Source organism: Arachis ipaensis, chromosome B9, assembly GCF_059453495.1.
Source record: "Arachis ipaensis isolate K30076 ecotype BB chromosome B9, ASM5945349v1, whole genome shotgun sequence".
Lineage (NCBI taxonomy): Eukaryota > Viridiplantae > Streptophyta > Magnoliopsida > Fabales > Fabaceae > Arachis > Arachis ipaensis.
In genome coordinates, this window is record NC_142444.1 from 14,391,675 (window position 1) to 14,410,953 (window position 19,279).

Consider the following 19,279-nt stretch of genomic DNA (forward strand, 5'->3'; position numbering starts at 1 on the left):
AAATCATCGTCAATCATTGAAATGAAGGAAGTAAAAGGTACAAAGATAGTTATTCAAAAAAATGAGTTTTTTTTTTTTGTTTTTTAAAGTTAAAGCCTAATTTTATTAAAAAAAATTATTGAGTTAAAATAAAATATGAGAAGAATGTCTTTAATTTAACATAGTGTTTTGTACAAAATTTATTACTTGAATGTTTTCAATGAAGTTGCAAAAAATGGTAAATCCAAAGTATTGAAAAATGCTATTACACCAAGTCACCAACCAAACAAATATAGTGGGAGCCAGAAGATTTGGGAGCGGAAGTAGATACCTCAACTTGCAAGATGATCAAAATTGAAAATAAAAATTGAGAATTTGAATGCACATGTTATAGAATTCATTTTTAGAGTCTATCTAATAGAATAATACCAAATATATGTTTATTTTAGTGGAAACAATATTTTTTCTTAAGTTTCTATTTTTTTTATGTTTGAAATTTAAAATTTTTTTTATAATATAAGTTAAAGTTATTTGATTATTTGTTGTGATTTTATTTCCAATTCATACGGTTGATATTTTGTTAATTTCTAATTTAGTATTTAATATCATAAAATTTTAAATTTTTAATATGAATTATTATTGTTGCTACAGTTAAGTTGGTTGTTAATTTTTAATGTGATAACTAATTCTAATTTCTAATCGCTAATTAAAGTACTGTGTTTAAAATTTAAATTATTTTTTTAAATTTTTATGTAAGCAAATATATTTAAAAGTATTTTTTAAAAATTTATATAATTTATAAGTAAATGTGTTAACTACAAAAGATTATATTGAATTGAATGAAATTACTTATTTTGTAAGAATGTAAGGTTATTTATGCTATTTAAAAGAAAATTTTAATTTGATATTTTTTTATATTTAATTTTATTTCTAATGTTCGTTCCTAAAAAATTGAAATAATTTAGTAGGTCAAAACAATTTAAATTTATTTTTCTAAATAATTTATAAGGTTATTAATTTTTAAATTGTAGTTAATTTTATTTATTTTTATCAGTAAATAATAAGATTGATATAATTTATGACGAAACTAAAAAAAATTCCTAATTTAATAATTTTCCTAACTTTCAATATGCTTGTTATTCCATGAGACTAATGTATGATGATAGAAAATTCATTACAGCTATTAATGAGGTTATTGAATTTGTATCTGGTCATCAATTAAAAAAACTATTTGTAATGCTATTGATATTTAATAGCGTTGACAAACCATATCGTGTTGAAATGAAGTTTAGACATTATTGACTGACGGGATACTATATGAGAGGAGAAGAATATTGAAAAATCAATGTATTTAATTATGTCTTATTTTTTATATTAAGATTGTATTTTTTTAATTTTATTTTTATTAATAATAGTATATTAGTATTAATTGGTTTTATTTGGAATTACTTATTAAATATTTCATAAAATCGTCATGTGTTTTTGCTAGAATTAAATATGATTGATGACGAATGAAAAAATCTCTGACTTATTGAGATTGAGAAGATACTCAATAGCAATGCGAGATCTTTAAGAGACTATCAATTAATGTCATATCCTGAACGGTCTAATATTCATCTTTTTCAGAATAAGCTAATAGAAGAGGAGTCAAGATATGACACAAATGAGTTTACTCATACAAACTTATATATAGAACAAAAACTGACTCACGAACAAATGTTAATATTCAATAAGATACTCAATGCTATTATTATAGACTCTAGTGGTTTTTACTTCTTTTATGAGCATGGTGAGTGTGGTGAGACATTTATTTGGAGTGGACTTTCTTTTGCCATTCGATCTAGAAGAAAGATTGTTTTAAATGTCACATTAAATGAAATTATGTCTTTACTCCTACCTGGTGGCAGAACGACTCATTATAGATTTTTAATCCCCGTTACAATTACTGATGAATTATGAATCTACTTGCAACATCAAGCATGACAGTTTAAAGGTTGAGTCGCTTATCCGAAGTAGCTTAATAGTTTGGGATGAAGCTCCAATGCTCAATAAAAATGTGCTTTGAAGCACTTGATCGGACACTCAGAGATCTTTGTCAATTACCAATCAACATAAGACACATAAACCATTTGGTGGTAAGGTTGTAGTTCTAGCAGGTGATTTTAGGCAGATACTTCCGATGATTTTAGGGGTGTTAAAATTCTCCGAAGCGCGGAAACTTTCCCGAATGGGGATCTGAAGGCGGAGAATTTTTCCTGTGGGATAGGAATGGGGAGTAAAATCCTCCCGAGACAGGTGCCGGGACCCGGGCGGAGATCCCCGTCCCGTCCCCGATAATTTTTCAAATTTTTTAATTTACTTAAATACCTTTACTTTATTTCTAATATAGGGGCTTTTTAGTAATTTTACCTATTGAAAAATCCTAACCCTACCTTATTGAATGTCTTCCCTTCTTTCTTACTGCTCCACACCACTTTGTTACTGCGTCGTCCCCAAGCCCCAACTCTCCAGTCCCAAAAGTTCAAAACTCCCATAGCACTATACCCCCTCGCCAGTCGGCACTCGCCACTCGCCACCCAACCTTCCTCCAGCTCAGTGCTTACCATTACCGCGCCGTCACCCTCACAACTTCACCGCATCGTTCTCTCTCTTCAATGGTGGCGTCCGCAAACCCTTATTTATTGTAGTGGTGACGTCCTTTTCCTCTCCACTCCTGCGTCTGCTTGATTGCGTCCATTCTCTTCACTGCCGCCGCGTCCATTTTTCCCTTTCTGTCGTCGCAACTCACTGTTTCGCCATCTCGTCGTTGCTCGTCGTTTATTGGAGAGCATCGCTACTGACGCTGCAGCCACGGTTGCCCGGCCCCTTCCTCCTCTCCATCCACTTGACTTCAGTTTTGATTTTCTCTCCTTTTATGTATCTGAAGCAATTAGACATATAGGGTTTATAATTATGAAATAGTTAGGGTTTGATTTTCTGTGATTCTGAGTTGCTGAATTTGTTTACTAATTTTGTTAATTTTTGGTTTTTCGTACTTATTTTGCCTGTTTTAAAATTTTGTTAATAATACTAATTCTGTGATTTTGAGTTACTTGCTTTGTTTACTGATTTTATTAACTTGAGTTGTTTATTTTGAGTTGATTCTGTGATTTAATTTATTAATAATTCTGATTCTGTGATTCTGAGCTGCTGGGTTTAAGTTATTTTTACTTGTTTTGAGTTGATTATGTGATTCAATTTGTTAATAATTCTGATTTTGTGATTCTGAGCTGCTGGGTTTAATTTATTTTTGTTTGTTTTGAATTGATTCTGCGATTCAATTTGTTAATAACTCTGATTTTGTGATTTTGAGTTGGGTTCAATTTGCTTATTTTGAGTTGATTTTGTGATTTAGTATTTCTATATTGAATCTTAATTTAGTGTTTTTGTTTTAAATCTTACTGTACATGATGGATAGTTTTAGCTCAACTCCTATTGAAAATAATAATAAGACAGAACCAATTCAAAGTGATGAAGGTCAAGCAATTGAAGCACATCTCCAAAAAACACAAGAAGAAGGACAAAAAAAAACATAAAAAGAAGGATAAGAAGTAAGCCAAAGCATGTAAAGCAGTCCTAACAAAAAAGGATTAACTTTCAAGGCTTGAAAACATTTTAGGAAAGAACAAATAGATGAAAAGTTGTAACATCCTAATTTTTGAAAATTAAATAATTAATTATTTATGAGTTATTTTATTATATTAAAATTTTATTTTTAAAAAAAATATTTTTAACAAAAATAATTAAATAAAATTTTATGATTATTAAAGTTTAATTTAATTATAAATTATTCTATTATTTTAAATTATCTATTAAAAACTATTTTGATTGTTACAGTTTAAATTAATTATTATTATTATTATTATTATTAAACTATTATCACTACTACTATTGCTATCCCTTGGCTGAAGCCTTAAGGGAATTAAGGATTAAGGAAGTACAGATAAAGAAAGCAAACATGGCTTGAATGAAAACTTATATATATATATACATAATTACATATATATAAAATCATGACACATATCATTGTATTAATTAATTATCATCTTTACTTCATTTGCTTCTTTGAACCAATATGAGGGAATAAAAGAAAGAAAATTGACCGAGAGAGAAAGAAAGAGAACCGAAGCTTTTTGATCTTTCGGTTTTGATTTTTTATTATCCGTAATTCCAATTAAAAATCTAATCCAATGAAAGTGTCTATATCTTTTTTCTTTATGTGTTGGCATCATTTTGTATTCGGTAGAAACTCACAGTGACGTAGTTCTTTTTCTCCTTGAATTTGGTCAATTGGAGTTCTAGGAGGTACAGATGATTTCTGACGTTTTTCTCTTTAGTAGCTCGGTCAAAAAGCTTCTCCAGAACTTTTGCTGATTTTGATTTCATACAAAGGTAAAAAAATTTATTTTAAAATTAACCGTTTCCAATTCAAGAATGCCCAAAACTATAGTAAATAATTGCAAATATATTAGTAATTATAATGTTATTGAGTTTGAATTTCTTTGCTGTGGATGATTGGCTGTGTTTGTGATTGAGTTTTTGGTTGAGAAAGTGAATGGTAATTGGTTTTGGTGTTACTATATAAATGATTTGACTAGAATTGGAATCATATGTCGATTATTGAGAACTGGTGCGGAAATTAAAACCACAAACTAATCGGCAAGTGCAACGGGTCATACCAAGTAATACTTCAGGTGAGTGAGAGTCGATCCCACGAGGATTGAAGGACTAAGCAACAATGGTTGATTAATTTACTTAGTTAGACAAACAGAAAATAGTGTTTTGGTATTCAAAAGCATTAAACAATAATTCAGAAATTTAATAAAGCAAGCAGTGAACAGGTTGTGAAATATGTATGGAGAAACAGTTAAGGCTTCAGAGTTATCTATTTTCTGGATTGACTTTTCTTATTAATTTATTTTAATCATGCAAGATTCAATTAACGACAAACTATATGTGACTAGACCCTAATTCCTTAGACCTTTCTAGTCTCCTCTAAAATTCATCAACCGCCAATTCATTGGTCAATTAATTTCGATTAGGGGGTGAAGTTTAATTCTAGTTATTATGCCACAAAAACTCTAATTACCCAAATATAAAAGGATTATATGTCACGTATCCCATTAAGTCCAGATAATTAGAAGTTTAGGAGAAATTGTTTTCAAGCTGTTGTTCAAGTAAAGAGCTTTTTCAAGTTATACAAGAACTCAATTAGAAAGAGGGTCATACTTCCGTTCCACTCAAATTCATAAAATAAAGAATGAAAACAATTCTTAAATATAAATCAGTACATGAATTAAAATATAAAAACAATAAAATCAATCCATACAATAGACAGAGCTCCTAACCTTAACAGTGGAGGTTTAGTTGCTCATGGTTCAGAGTGAAAAACTAGGATTCTGATAAAATGTATTTTGGTTGAGATGGAATGGGATCCCCCTTTTGGAATAATTTCAATCATTTTTATATCTAATCCTAATTAATTTAAAATCTATCTTCTAAAACTAAAATAATATCTTTTCCTATTTTAAAATAAAAGTTTAAATCAGAATTAATTAAAACAATCAGCATGTCTTCAATTGATGGATGGGGACCACTTGCTTCGTAGGGTCCACGCCTAACTTGGAGTGGGCATAACCATTTGTCTGAATCTTCCTTGAGTCTCTGCTATCCCCTGGCTCTAGTCTGTGTTTCTGGGCCAAAAACTGGGTCGAAACTTGGCCTGAAATCGCCGCCAGCGTTTTTCTGCTAATTCTGCACGTGGCACATGTCACGCATACGCGTCGATGATCTTCTTCGTGTGTCACGCGTACGCCTCAGGTATGCGCACGCGTTGCTGTGCAACTTCGCTTTTCACGCGTACGCGTCAGGTACGCGCACGCGTCACCCTTCGCTGTCATCTCCTTTAATTCTTGTGCTGCAGAAACTCCATCAAATCCAGCCGAATGCTACATAAAATAAACAGAATTGCACAAGACTCAAAGTAGCATCCATAGTGGCTAAAAGATAATTAATTCTTGATTAAACTCAACAAATTAAATGCAAATTCACTAGGAAAAGATAGGAAAGATGCTCACGCATCACAACACCAAACTTGAATTGTTGCTTGTCCTCAAGCAACCAAACTAATATACGCTTAGAATGTGAATTTGTATGAGAGTGAGAGTTCAATTAAGCTCCTGTCTCTTCTTATAGTGGGGTTTACAACTGCAATCCTGAATAGTTTTGGTATCTCACTCTCTTTTGAATCAGAAGAATGTCACTGTCATTTAGAATTAGAATCCGGATAATATTATGAATTCTCTAATTTTTTGTGGCTCAATTTAATCCTTGAACACATCAATTTTTCTTTTCTTTGGTGCTTTGCACCTTGAGCCTAGCCGTGACTTTAAATGTTTTGTCTCAAGTTTTACTTGACACAGAAACACCATAAGCACTTAACTGTGGAACTCTTTTGAAGTTCTGATTTTTTTCAGCTACTCCCAGATAGTGGTGCTCAAAGCCTTTGGCACACTCTGCTAATTGCAATTGATCTCGACTCTAAATGTTTTGTCTCAAGGATTACTTGACACAAGAACACCACAAGTATGTGACTAGGGAAACAACTCTTTGAGCTTTTAATCATGTCTGACCTCCCTAGTCATTGATGCTCAGAGCCTTGGACCTTACTTTTATATCTTTTTTTTTTTTGCTGTTTCTTTTGCTTCAAGGATTAAACTTTTACTTATTGCAAAGACTTCATAATAATTCTCTAAATTCCTGTTCCTTGTACATCAACATTCTTTGATTCAAATTTAAATATACACTGTTCATGTCATGCATTCAGAGTTACAGAAAATACCACCACATTTAAGTGAATAAGACTACTCTTCAATATAAACTCAATTTCTCATGCAATATATCACTTCTTTTTCTTTTTAGATTCAAGTTCAGTGAGCAGTACATGAGACAAATGACAAAATGGAACTAATTCTAAGAGCTGAAAGTACTAAAGATCATGCAGGCAATCAAAGCAACAGAAAACAGAAAACAACAAAATAAGAATGGAAGAAAAATAAAGTGAAAGGAACTCAACCACCTCAGTTATTCTAGTGGTCATCTCATTCCTCGATGAAGAACATTCATCTCCCTTTTGTGCTATTAAAACAAACAGAAAAGTTATAAGCGAAGTGACAATACCAAACTTAAAGGTTTGCTTGTCCTCAAGCAAAGAAAAACTGAAAACAAATAAAAACAATTATTATGATGAAATAAGAATAAAAGGATAAAAGAACAAGAGAGAATTAGGATTTGGGAGAGAGAGAGAATGAAAATTTAAAACTGGACGGCGAATTAGTGGAGGTGTGCGGCGCAGGCGACGTGTACGCGTACAGCACGCGTACGCGTGCCCTTGATTTGTGCAAATCTCGTGAAGGCGGCCGCGCGCACGCACAACTCTCTGTTCGCGTGGCCTGGGAACCAAAATTTTCATATGACGCGTGCGCGTCATGCACGCGCACGCGTGGATGGCCATTTGTGGAAAGGACGCGCACGCGTTAGGGACGCGTTCGCGTGATCAAGTTTGTGCCTCTAGCACAATTCCAGCCCCAAGCCATCACAACTCTCTGCCCAAACACTCATTGACGCCAATTTTCAGGGACGCGTACGCGTGGGTGGCTAAAAGCGCAAACGACGCGCACGCGTGGACTGTTGAAACCGAAAGCGACGCGTACGCGTGAGGAACGCGTACACGTGGACTTGCTTGTGCGCAAGGCACGCCACCAGCACCACTCCTGCCCAACTCTCTGTTCGATTTTTATTTTTCACTCACACACATATGACGCGTACACGTCAGCGACGCTTGCACGTCGTGTGCTCATTCTTTTTTGTCGCCTGAAGTGTTCGGTTCCTGTTATAAAATAGCTGCATAATCAGAAAAACAGTAAAAACTCAATTAAAATCAAATAAATAAGAAAACTACTACTACGAAAAATAACTAAGGATACAAAATTATCGGGTTGCCTCCCGGCAAGCGCTTCTTTACCGTCACTAGCTTGACGGTTAGCTCCTCTAAGGAGGAGGATCATAGGGCTCAGCTCTTCACTCCTTACTTTGAACTTCTTTCCTGTGTCTCCATAAATTAGCTCAACATGCTCCAGAGAGAGGATTCTATTTACTGTATAAATCCATACTGGATTCCAAGTCAACACCACCTTCATTCCTGGGGAGAAACCTTCAATAGGGATCTTTTTGTTCCTCCATCCCCTGAGTATTTTCTTCTTTTTGGGAACCTCCTCCTTGGTGGATGATGCATTCCTGACACCAAACTTAGGTTTGATATCAGGGGGAATTTTATTGATTGTCACCAAAGGAGGTTTGAGCTACAGATTCTGCTGTCCATCATCAGGGGGTTCTTGAAGGTTTGGATCAATAAGCTCAGTGTGCATGCACCTCTCTTCTTTACCTGCTAAATGTATATCTTTGAAGACATGAAAGACCAGTTGCTCATGATGCACTCTGAGCACTAATTCTCCCACTTCTACATCAATTAGAGCTCTCCCAGTGGCTAGGAAAGGTCTTCCTAGGATTATAGAGGCATTCTCATCCTCCCCTGTGTCAAGAATCACAAAATCTGCTGGAAGGAAGAACTTACCCACTTTGACCAAGATATTTTCCACTAATCTGTATACAGGCTTCATAGACTTGTCTACCATCTGTAATGCTATCCCTGTGGGTTGTGCCTCTTGGATTTGCAGCTTCTTCATCACAGACAAGGGCATTAAATTGATACTTGCTCCAAGATCACATAATGCTTTCTCAATGGTTGTGCTCCCAATGGTGCATGGAATTTGGAAGCTCCCTGGATCCGACATCTTCCTTGGCAAGTTATCCTGAATGATGGCACTGCATTCTTTAGTCAGGACCACTGTCTCATCTCCCTTTAAAGGCTTCTTCTTTGACAACAACTCCTTCATGAATTTGACCTAGAGAAGCATTTGCTCCAAAATCTCAGCAAAAGGAATATTGATTTGTAATTTTCTGTAGACTTCCAAGAACTTTGAAAACTGCTTGTCTTTGGTCTCCTTTTGAAGTCTTTGAGGATATGGCATTTTAGGCTTGTACTCAGGAGCCTTTGGCAATGTAGGATAAGTGTCAAGAGAGTCTAGGAATGGGTTGTCTGCACGCTTTGGAGGGACGTGCTCTACTTCTTCCTTCTTCTCATATGGAGCTTCTTTTTCAACTAACTCTCCATTGACCTTGGTCTCAGAGCCAGCTACTTTACCACTTCTCAGTTGAATAACCTTGCAATCTTCTTTTTTCAACTGGCTCCTCATTAACTTGTGCTTCTGTACTTGCCACTTGTCCACTTATCAAGGTGATAGCCTTGCATTCTGGTGCGGAATTTCTAACCACAAACTAACCGACAAGTGCACTGGGTCGTACCAAGTAATACCTCAGGTGAGTGAGGATCGATCCCATGAGGATTGATGGACTAAGCAACAATGGTTAAGTGATTTACTTAGTTAGACTAACAGAAAATGATGTTTGAGAACTCAGAAGCATGAAACAGTAAATTCAGAAAATTAATAAAGCAAGCAGTAAACAGGTTATGAAATATGTATGGAGAAACAGTTAAGACTTCAGAGATATCTATTTTTCAGATTGACTTTTCTTACTAACTATTTTAATCATGCAAGATTCAATTCATGGCAAACTATATATGACTAAGCCCTAATTTTTTAGACCTTCTTAGTCTACTCTAACTTTCATCAACCGCCAATTCCTTGGTCACTTAATTCCAATTAGAGGATAAAGTTCAATTCTAGTTTATGTGCCACAGAAACTCTAATTACCAAAATATAAAAGGATTATATGTCACGTATCCCGCTAAGTCCAGATAATTAGAAGTTTAGGAGAAATTATTTTCAAGTTGTTGTTCAAGTAAAGAACTTTTCCAAGTTATACAAGAACTCAATTAGAACAAGGGTCATACTTCCGTTCCACCCAAATTCATAAGATAAAGAACGAAAACAATTCTTGAAATAGAAATCAAATATGAATTAAAATAGAAAAAATAGTATCAATCCATACAATAGACAGAGCTCCTAACCTTAACAATGGAGGTTTAGTTGCTCATGGTTCAAAGAGAAAACTAGGATTCTAAAAAACTGTCAATTGCGGAATGAGGTAGAAGAGAAGGGAAGAGCCCGAAGGGCTGATTCTTTTCCCTTTTATATCTAATCCTAATTAATGTAAAAATATATTTTCTAAAACTAAAATAATATCTTTTCCTATTTTTAAAATAAAATTAAAGCTTAATCATAATTAAAATAAAATCTTCGAACAACCTTATTTTAGACGCTGGGACCATTTGATTTGGGAGATCATGCGCCTAACTTGGGATTGTCCACGCCTTACTTGGTCCTGGCCGCATGGATTGGAGTTTGAGTGGATGAGGTTGCGCCTAACTCAAAGATTCATGCGCCTTACTTGGAGTGTGAGTTGCTCCTTATGCGTGCTTGTTGGTGTCTTGCGCCTAACTTGAGAATTCTCAAGTTAGGCGCAGCCTAGGCAGACTCCTTTAGCGCTTTTCCTTCATCCTTACACCTAACTTGAATTATCTCAAGTTAGGCACAACCTTGGCTGCGCTGGATTGATGTGGATGGCTTGTCTTTGCGCCTAACTTGAGAAATCTCAAGTTAGGCGCCACCTTTGCTGACTTGGTGAAGAAGAAGTATAGACTATTATATATCGTTAGCTTTCCAACGCCACTAGAATCACGTCTATTGGACCTCTGTAGCTCCAGATATTCAGGTTTGAGTGCAGAGAGGTCAGGGTTGACAGCATCATTCGCCTTCTTCTCTTTTTCTACGGAAACTCCATCAAATCCAGCCGAATGCTACCTAAATTAAACAGAATTTCACAAGACTCAAAGTAGCATCCAAAGTGGATAAAAGATAATTAATTCTTGATTAAACTCAACAATTTAAATGCAAATTCACTAGGAAAAGATAGGAAAGATGCTCACGCATCACATTCCTCTCTTGGATTTGGAACTGTATTACCAGGAAGGCTATTAGTGGTCCTCTGATCAATTTCATTAACTTTTGTGGCTAGTTGACCCATTTGAATCTCCAAGTTTTTGATTGATGCTCTGGTTTCCTGTCTAAAACTTGTCAATATTGCTTCCAAATCATTGTTCAACTGGGGCTGAGAAGTTGCTTGCTGAGATGACTAAAACTGGTGGTAATTAAAATTCTTCTGTTGAAAACCATCCTGAGAATTATTATTAAAATTCTGTGACCTCTGAGGTTGCTCTCTCCACCCAAAATTTGGGTGATTTTTCCACCCCGGATTGTAGGTCTGAGAATAGGGATCATTATTGGGGTTTCTAGGAGAACTCCCCATGTAACTGACTTGTTCAGAAAAGGATTGAGCATAACCATAATTATCATTTTACACAAAATTACCTGTCATGTCATAAGAGACCTCTTGAGGTGGATTTTGGGTGTTGATAGCTGAGACTTGCATGCCACCTATCTGTTGAGTAAGTAGACTTATTTGCTGAGACATAAGTTTATTATGAGCAAGAAGAGCATTAAGAGCTTCTACTTCTATAACACCCTTCTTCTGAGGAGTCTCAGAGTTCACAGGATTCCTGTTAGATGAGTATAAATATTGGTTGCTAGCAACCAATTCAATTAGCTCAATAGTCTCCTCCGGTATCTTCTTCTTGTGCAATGAACCACCTACAGAATTATCTAAGCACATCTTGGACATTTCACCCAAGCCTTCATAAAAGATATCTAGTTAGGTCCATTTGGAGAACATGTTTGGAGGGCATTGCCTAGTCAGTAACTTGTACCTCTCCCAAACTTCATAAAGAGTTTCACCATCCTTCTGCCTGAAGGTCTGAACCTCCACCCTAAGTTTAGTCAGCTTCTTTGGTGGGAAAAATTTAGTAAGAAACTCAGTAACAACCTTGTCCCAAGTATCCAAACTCTCCTTGGGTCGGGAATCTAGCCATAGCTTTGCTCCATCCCTCAGAGCAAACGGGAAGAGCATGAGTTTGTACACCTCTGGGTTCACTCTATTTGTCTTCACAGTATCACAAATCTGCAGAAAATTAGAAATAAATTGATTTGGATCTTCGTGGGGAAGATCATGATACTGGCAGTTTTGTTGCACCAGAGTGACCAATTGTGGCTTCAACTCAAAGTTGTTCGCAACTATAGGAGGCACCACAATACTTTTTCCATAAAGATCTGCAGTAGGAGCAGAGTAAGAGCCAAGCACTCTCCTTTGCTGATCATCCCCATTCGGATTTGCCACATTGGCATTAACAGCATTATTAGGATCCATAGTGGATTCTGCAACCTTGTAAAGTCTTGCTTGTTGTAAATGCCGCCTAAAAGTCTTTTTAGGTTCAGGATCAAAGTCTAAAAGAGGTTCCTTGTCTCTGTTCCTGTGCATAAACAGACAGAAAACAAGAAAAGATGGGAATCTCTACGTCAGAGTGTAGAGAATTCCCAGTGAGGTAACCTGTGTGAAAGAAATAAAATAAAAGATACAAGAAAATTAACTCTAAAATTCAAAAATTACTTATTAAAATAGAACAAAAAATTTCGAAATTATTAGGCAGATTAAATAAGAAAAATTAAAATAAGACTATCTAGGAAACACCAAACTTAATTTCAGAAATTAAGAAAAATATTAGTGCTATTTATTTATTTATTTATTTATTTTTCGAAAATAATAAAGCAAAATTTAAATAAAATTAAAACTAAAATGCCTAATCTAAGCAATCAAACAATTAATAGTTGTTAATCACTATCAATCCCCGGCAACGGTGCCAAAAACTTGGTGCGGATATTATAACTACAAACTAACCGGCAAGTGCACCGCCAAGACTTTTGAGAAGTCCTATTTTGAACTAATCTCAAATCATATATTTATTTATATTTTTAATTTTCATAAATTATCTTATTGAAGGTAATTAAAGGTAGTTTTGATTAATTAAATTTGAAATAAATTAAGGTTTTTATCCAAACTCTATGCTTATGGAGTATTTCTCTATTTACAACTTAAAGTTCTAGAAATCTAAAAATAATGAGTTTGGGCTATTTAAATTAAGATTTTATCTAATTTTATAATTATTGAGTTATTTTATATATTTAAATTGTAAAGTTTGTAGTTGTGAAATAATAAGGATTTTTATATGATTTGGACTAAATAATTAATATTTTAAAATATTGATACTACTGTTTTGGAAAAACAAAGGATTTAAGTATATTATTTCTAATTATTTGATTTGGACATTTTATTGAAAATAATTTGTAAAATTGACGAGCAAATAGTATTTTCTATATACAATTAATGTTGGATTTAACTTGGGTTTCGATTATTATATTATTCCCAATTTTATTTGAAATTACCAAGTTACCCCTAACCCTAATTTTCAAAATAATAAAACCCTAACCCAGCCCGGTTCCCTTTTTCCCCACACCCAGTAGCCGCCGAAGATCCCCCTTTCCCCTAACTCATCAAACTCGTCAGCAAGCACCCAAGGTTTCCTTTTTATGAAAGAAAGAAAAGAAGAAAGAAAGGGGGGAGCTAGGAAAGGGAGCGCCGGTATGAGAAGAGAGAAAGGGACGGCGCCGGCGGGCGTCACTGCCGCCGCGCCGCCGTGTTGCACCGGGGAGGGTGAGAGAGCGAAGAACAGGCAAGAGAGGGAAGAGAGCTGCGCCAGGAGAAGAGAGGGAAGGGAGATCTGAGGGGAGGAGGTGCATCGCCGGCCTGGTGCCACTGTCGCCGTCGCGTCCTGCCGTCCCTGCCACTATGAAGCCGCGGAACTAGGCTGAGGGAGAGGGAGGAAGAACGAGTGTGGAGAGCTCAGCCGCGAGAAGGGGAAGCGCGGGTCTGACCCGTCGCCGCCGATCCGTCCCGACCCAACACCATCACGAGGAAGCTGCCACCGTGGGGTGTGTCGCCGTTGAGGAGCCGTCGCCGCCAGATTTGCCGCCGCCTCTGTTCGTTGCGCCGTCACCTCTAGCCGTGCCGCCGTCCCTACGCCGTCGCAGAGCAAACAAGAGAGAGATCTGAGGCTGAGTTGGGAGTCTAACCATCATGCCCAGCCGCCGTTCGCGTCGCCGGCACTGCCTCCGTCGGAACTACCGCCGTAGGTGCCGCTGCCGGAGAAAGGAGCTGCGTCTCCATGACTCTGACCGCCGGGAGTGGTTCTGTGACTTCTGGGACCACCGCCGGAGCTTCTGGCCATTTCTGCCGTCGCCAGAAAACTCTGCCGGTAAGGGTTTTGAATTTGATTTTCATTCGTTTAAAATTCTGGAAACTTTATCGTTTGCGTATGTGGGTTTCAGCCACCATTGCCGAAGTCCGGGTCGCCGCTGCCATTTGAGGTGGCTGTCGGGCTGCCGCCAAGCCGGTTTAGAGACCGCCGCTGTTTCGGTTCAGCCGTTCCTTCTTCGTTCGGTAAGCGTCTCGATCTGAAAGCCCTCTAGTTACTGCTTCATTATACGTTGAGGTGTTGTAGCATTCGTTGTTATGAGAGTTAATCTCGGGTATTATATGTTGTGATTAGAGTGGTTGTGGTTGCTGAGAAAGCGGGTTGGAGCTGAGGTTTTGACTGCAGTCGATTCGGGTCAATACGAAAGGAGTCAGTTAGCGAGTTTGGGTTGTGATTTCAACGTATCGAGGTAGGGGATTTTTATACAAACTGATTCATTTTAAAGTGGAAGTTGTTATAAATAGATATGCTGTACAAAATGTATTTCTGGTGGTTATGTGAGTCTTATGAATTGTCTGGTTTTATCTTGAATGAATATGGGTGCTTGTTTGATTGTAACAATGTCTGATTTTGGTAAATTGGAGATTTCTGGATTGGTTGATTTGAATGATTTTTGATAATTTGAAAGTTGAGTTTTGTTTTATTGGAAACTGATTTAGTCTTGAACCTGTCAGAAAGGATTGATGATTGGTTTTGTTGGGACTCGAAAAAGGTGGCAAAGTCCAAGTTTTAGGGGAGATGCTGTCGAAATTTCTAGAAAATCTGAGATTTTGATTGGAATTGTTATTTTGGAAAAGAATGAATTATGCTTTGACTTAAATATTTGAGAAATAAATTATGTTTGAACTTGCCTTAGTAGGAAAATCTCTATATCTTGGATGTAATTATTAAGAAAGGAATTATGCCTTAAAAAATCAATTTAAATATGAAATTTTTATGTTTTGGAAATTGATTTACGTAAATAGATTTTGGAGGGGGCTTTAATGGGTTTAAAATAAACGTGGTTTTCAATTAATCTATTTCACTTTACGACATTTAGGAAGAGCTTGAAGTATTTTCTGGAACTTTGATTTATTAAAATTGAAACACTTCCCGAGCCCTTGGAAACAGATTTAAGAATGAAACTGAAATTGGTTTTCGGTTTAAAAATGATTTGGTTTTGGCTTAAGTTTGGTTGGTTTTGAAATTGGTTCGGAATAATTGGAAACACGATTTGGTTTTGGGTTTAAACCCTATTCTATTTATTCAACTCAAGAAGTTAAAGTTTCGGAGGTTTTCAAGGAATTTAAGAAATGAGTTAGGTTATTCTCCCCTAAAGTCTTGAGACTCCGCTGAGGAATCTTACGACCAAATCTTGATTTAGAAATGAATTATTTTGAGTCTTTCAAAGAGATTTTGAACTTGGCATGGTTTTGAGATCTTTGGAAGTGTTGGAAAGATGTGGAAAGTGGCTCCGTTTTGAAAAGTGATTCTTGGCTAGCTGTGATTTGACTACGTTTGTTACTTAAAAGTAAATGGGCCAAGAATGATTTTGAATTAAGATTTTGGGCCTGATTGATTGTAGATATCATCAAGATTGATGAGTTATTGTTTGGTAGGCATAAGGGCCGGGTTCGTCCCACTTATGCTGATAGATTTGATAATTGATGAGATTGTTGATAAGTCGTTTGTGCCTGGCAAGGACGGTGGTTAATCCCCCTTGTCGAGGTTGCGGTGCCCGCGTAAGGATGGTGGTTAATCCCGCTTACGTGTAGATGTGAGGTCGGAGGCAAAGTATCCCGCTCACATCCTTTCGGATCACAGGAGTGTGCAGGCACTGACATCCTGGACCGTGTGGCGGGCACGTTATCCCAGAGGGTTCCCATTTATATGTGATCGAAAGGCAACATTCCCATGGGAATGTGTCGGGTTGGCAATTGAACCGACAATGTGATATCACAGCCAGTAGGACAGGCATTCATCATTTGCATCTATGTGATATTGTTTGGGTGTGCATATTGTATTTGGTTTGTCTATGTGAATACTTATGTTAACTGCTAACTGTTATACTTGTTGTAATTGCTCTTGATTGTGCTTGAACCACATTAATTGTGATTGTGTTTGAATTGATTGGTTTGTGAAGAGTTGGTTGCTGATCTAGCTGTTTGGGCCGGGGGCCGTGTTGGATTGGATGGGCTTGAGGCCGTGATTGGTATATTGAGTCCTAGTTCTGTATAAAGTATCTGATCGGTTCAGCATAGACTTAATGAACTTATGCTTGGGACGGGATGATCATTTATACCGCGTAGGTAACTGCTTTCATGATTGCGGTCTAGGAAAAACTTTTCAGACATTTTTTTTAAGGAAAAAGGTTTTGTGTTAGAATATTTGAGAAATTTAGCAAGTCTTCAAAAAGGAATTTTCTGGATTTCGAATGTGAACCTATGATTTTTGGAAAGACTCATAAGACGAGCAATGATCACTGAACTCTAAGAATGATCTTATCTTTACGTATCTTGTTATAGCAAATTCTGTAATCCTATAGTGAGAACAAGCGAGGACGACGTTCTCACTCCCCTACAGGTTATTCCTTTTCAGGATATGGAAGGCGAAGCTTCAGGAGAGTTATGTTTATTTTCTATTTATTCGGTCTTTTTGTATCACCGTAGCTATTATTTTTCCCTCACCTTTATCTTTATGAAGCTTGTAAGAGGGATAGGAAATTATGATATGTATAATTGTAAACTAGTGTTATGTATATGTATATATATATATCTTAAGGTTATATCTGAATTGTATGTACATGTATGTTTAGGTTTTCACGAAAAAGAGTTATCGAAGTGTTATGCGGTTTTAAGTTTTAAACAGGCTCATATTTTAGTCTTAAATATTATAAAAGTCGTGGTAATACTCGAGCTATCAGAGTGGCGCAGCCGGAAGCGTGACATTTTGATAGTTAGGGTGTTACATTTGTGGTATCAGAGCGGTCTTTCCTGTAGAGCCTGAGGAATGGACCGACTATGCTTCAATTGCATACTCTGAGCGTTTGTCATGTAATAAGTCTTGTTGAATGACGAGAATTAGAGCTTTATGCACATGACTGTCTATTGATTAATGCCATTAGTCTTGCGTTGCATAATTCCTGATATTAAGTTTGGCCAGCTTAATACTAGTGAATTATGTATATGAAAGCACTGATGGGTTATCATAGATGATATACGAGTTTTGAGTAAAGTAAATCGCGGGTTTTGGAAACGTTAGAAACTATTTCTCGAGGTTACTCAGTTATGTGCTTTGGATTCTGTTGGATGTCGTGTGACTTATTGTTTCTTAGCCTATTTTGATGTTCTTGTCAATTCTTTTGGGAAGCAGTTTGATGTTTTCAATCCTATTTTTCTGTTCATATGCATTCTTCTTGATTCTAAATTGCATATGCCGGTTTGAATTTCTTGGTGTATCCGTCTTTCTCTGTTTGAGCTCTTTTCTTGATTCATGTAATTTTTAGACATGATTTTGAACTTGTCTTGATGTAACGTGTCTTTTTATGTCCTTACTTCTAGTCTTTAAAAAAAATGATGATTCAGTTTTTCTCTTAATTGACTATATTTATAACCAATTTTCAAACTTTTATAAAATCGCTTTTGATTTGATATACACCTATCTATATAAAACTTTGAAAATTCCTTATGCAATTTAAAAATTATATTTCTAATACCTCGCATGTTCTTTTACTGGTTTACGGAACTACACTTACTTTAAATACAATTTGACTTTTCAAAATAATTTTATTATGGTCCCTATACGTAACTTTATTTGATTACGTACTTAGGTATTTTTAAATTCTTAAAGGAAAGGCTTTTCACTTTATTTCCAGTTAGTTTTCGTTTGACAAATTGACTTTAATTTAGTATGATACATTATTTACGTAATTGTTGTTCTTTTGAAAATATTAGGTTCATACCTTTCCTCTCAAGTATGGGCTAATTCTTTAAGCTTGTGTTTCTATGGTCATGATACTTGATTTTGTTTTTAACTACTCTTTTTCTTTTATGAACACCACTAGTAGTCGCAGTTTTCCTTCTCTTGTGAATTTCATGCTCCTCTAAGTCAACTTAAATTGTTTCTATCTAGTGTGTTATTTGTCCTCCCAATTGTCCTTCTTTAGTCAAAGGTTCTTTCTTGAAAATTCACTGTTGATTGAGTTGTTTTTCCTGACGAGTGTTGCATCATTTTGAACCAATGAAAAGCTTGTTTGGTGTCCCATGCTTCGTGGATCTTGTTTGGACTCCCTTGACTTGAGATCCTTTCTTGTTTGGTCTAATTCCCTTTTAAGTACATCTTAATACTCTTGAATATTCTTATGTAATGGCAATTTCAAGTGTATTCTTAGAGTTTTGATGTGAACTTTTGAAGCAAGTTTTAGATTCTCTTAAGAAACTTAAATCAATTCTTCTCGCTTAAAAATTGCATCCATAGTTATCCTTTAAATTGGAAAAGTTATTTTGGAGTTGACATGCATTATTTTAAATAAAGTTTTGAAACCGACTGATAAGTAAATTTTTACCTCAGGGTTTCCTTTTCTAAATAGAGTTTAACTTGTTCCATATTTGCTATAAAATTTTATACACACTTGTTTGAATTTAGACTTTGAGAGTTCTTGAACAAACGTTTGATTTTCTTACAACCCTGCCACAATATCAGTGTATACTTTTAGCTGATTGAGTACCTAAATGTCTTTCAGGATTTTCGAAAGATTATTTTGGCCTTAACCTAATTGACTTTCAATTTTCAACCCTCACCTATTCTATCTTTTACTTGGAAACTATTTGGACAAAACGCAATTTAGTTTTCTTTTAACCATATTGCAGTTTTGATATATGTTTATGTTACCCTTTTGTGAACTGCGAGTTACATACTTTTCTTTTAGCACAGGAGGTTTCTTTCAGTTTTTCATTCTTTATATTAAAATGTATTATGTGAACTTGATCAAAAATTTTA

General features: G+C 35.7%; 1 protein-coding gene, 1 non-coding gene and 1 pseudogene across 2 annotated transcripts; 2 read left to right on the forward strand and 1 right to left on the reverse strand.

The window, feature by feature from the left end:
• Positions 1–11,232: 11,232 nt before the first annotated feature.
• Positions 11,233–12,360, reverse strand: LOC148543822 (uncharacterized; annotated as a pseudogene).
• LOC148543823 (small nucleolar RNA R71) lies at positions 11,823–11,931 on the forward strand. The gene has a single exon (XR_015901463.1). It is a non-coding gene; the product is annotated as a small nucleolar RNA R71 (small nucleolar RNA).
• A 1,852-nt stretch (positions 12,361–14,212) lies between the features above and the next one.
• LOC110270183 (uncharacterized) lies at positions 14,213–17,287 on the forward strand. The gene is made up of 4 exons (XM_088498362.1): positions 14,213–14,302; positions 14,376–14,487; positions 14,597–14,711; positions 16,807–17,287. Exons 1-4 carry the CDS (start codon positions 14,213–14,215, stop codon positions 17,285–17,287), a joined length of 798 nt encoding a protein of 265 aa, XP_088354488.1.
• Positions 17,288–19,279: the final 1,992 nt, after the last annotated feature.

Excerpts from the sequence above, each read along its gene's own strand:
- LOC110270183 (XM_088498362.1), top strand. The coding sequence starts at position 14,213 with ATGACTCTGACCGCCGGGAGTGGTTCTGTGACTTCTGGGACCACCGCC. Across the intron at positions 14,488-14,596 it reads AGCCGTTCCTTCTTCGTTCG|AGTGGTTGTGGTTGCTGAGA; the intron begins GTAAGCGTCTCG and ends TGTTGTGATTAG. Across the intron at positions 14,712-16,806 it reads TGTGATTTCAACGTATCGAG|CAAATTCTGTAATCCTATAG; the intron begins GTAGGGGATTTT and ends ATCTTGTTATAG.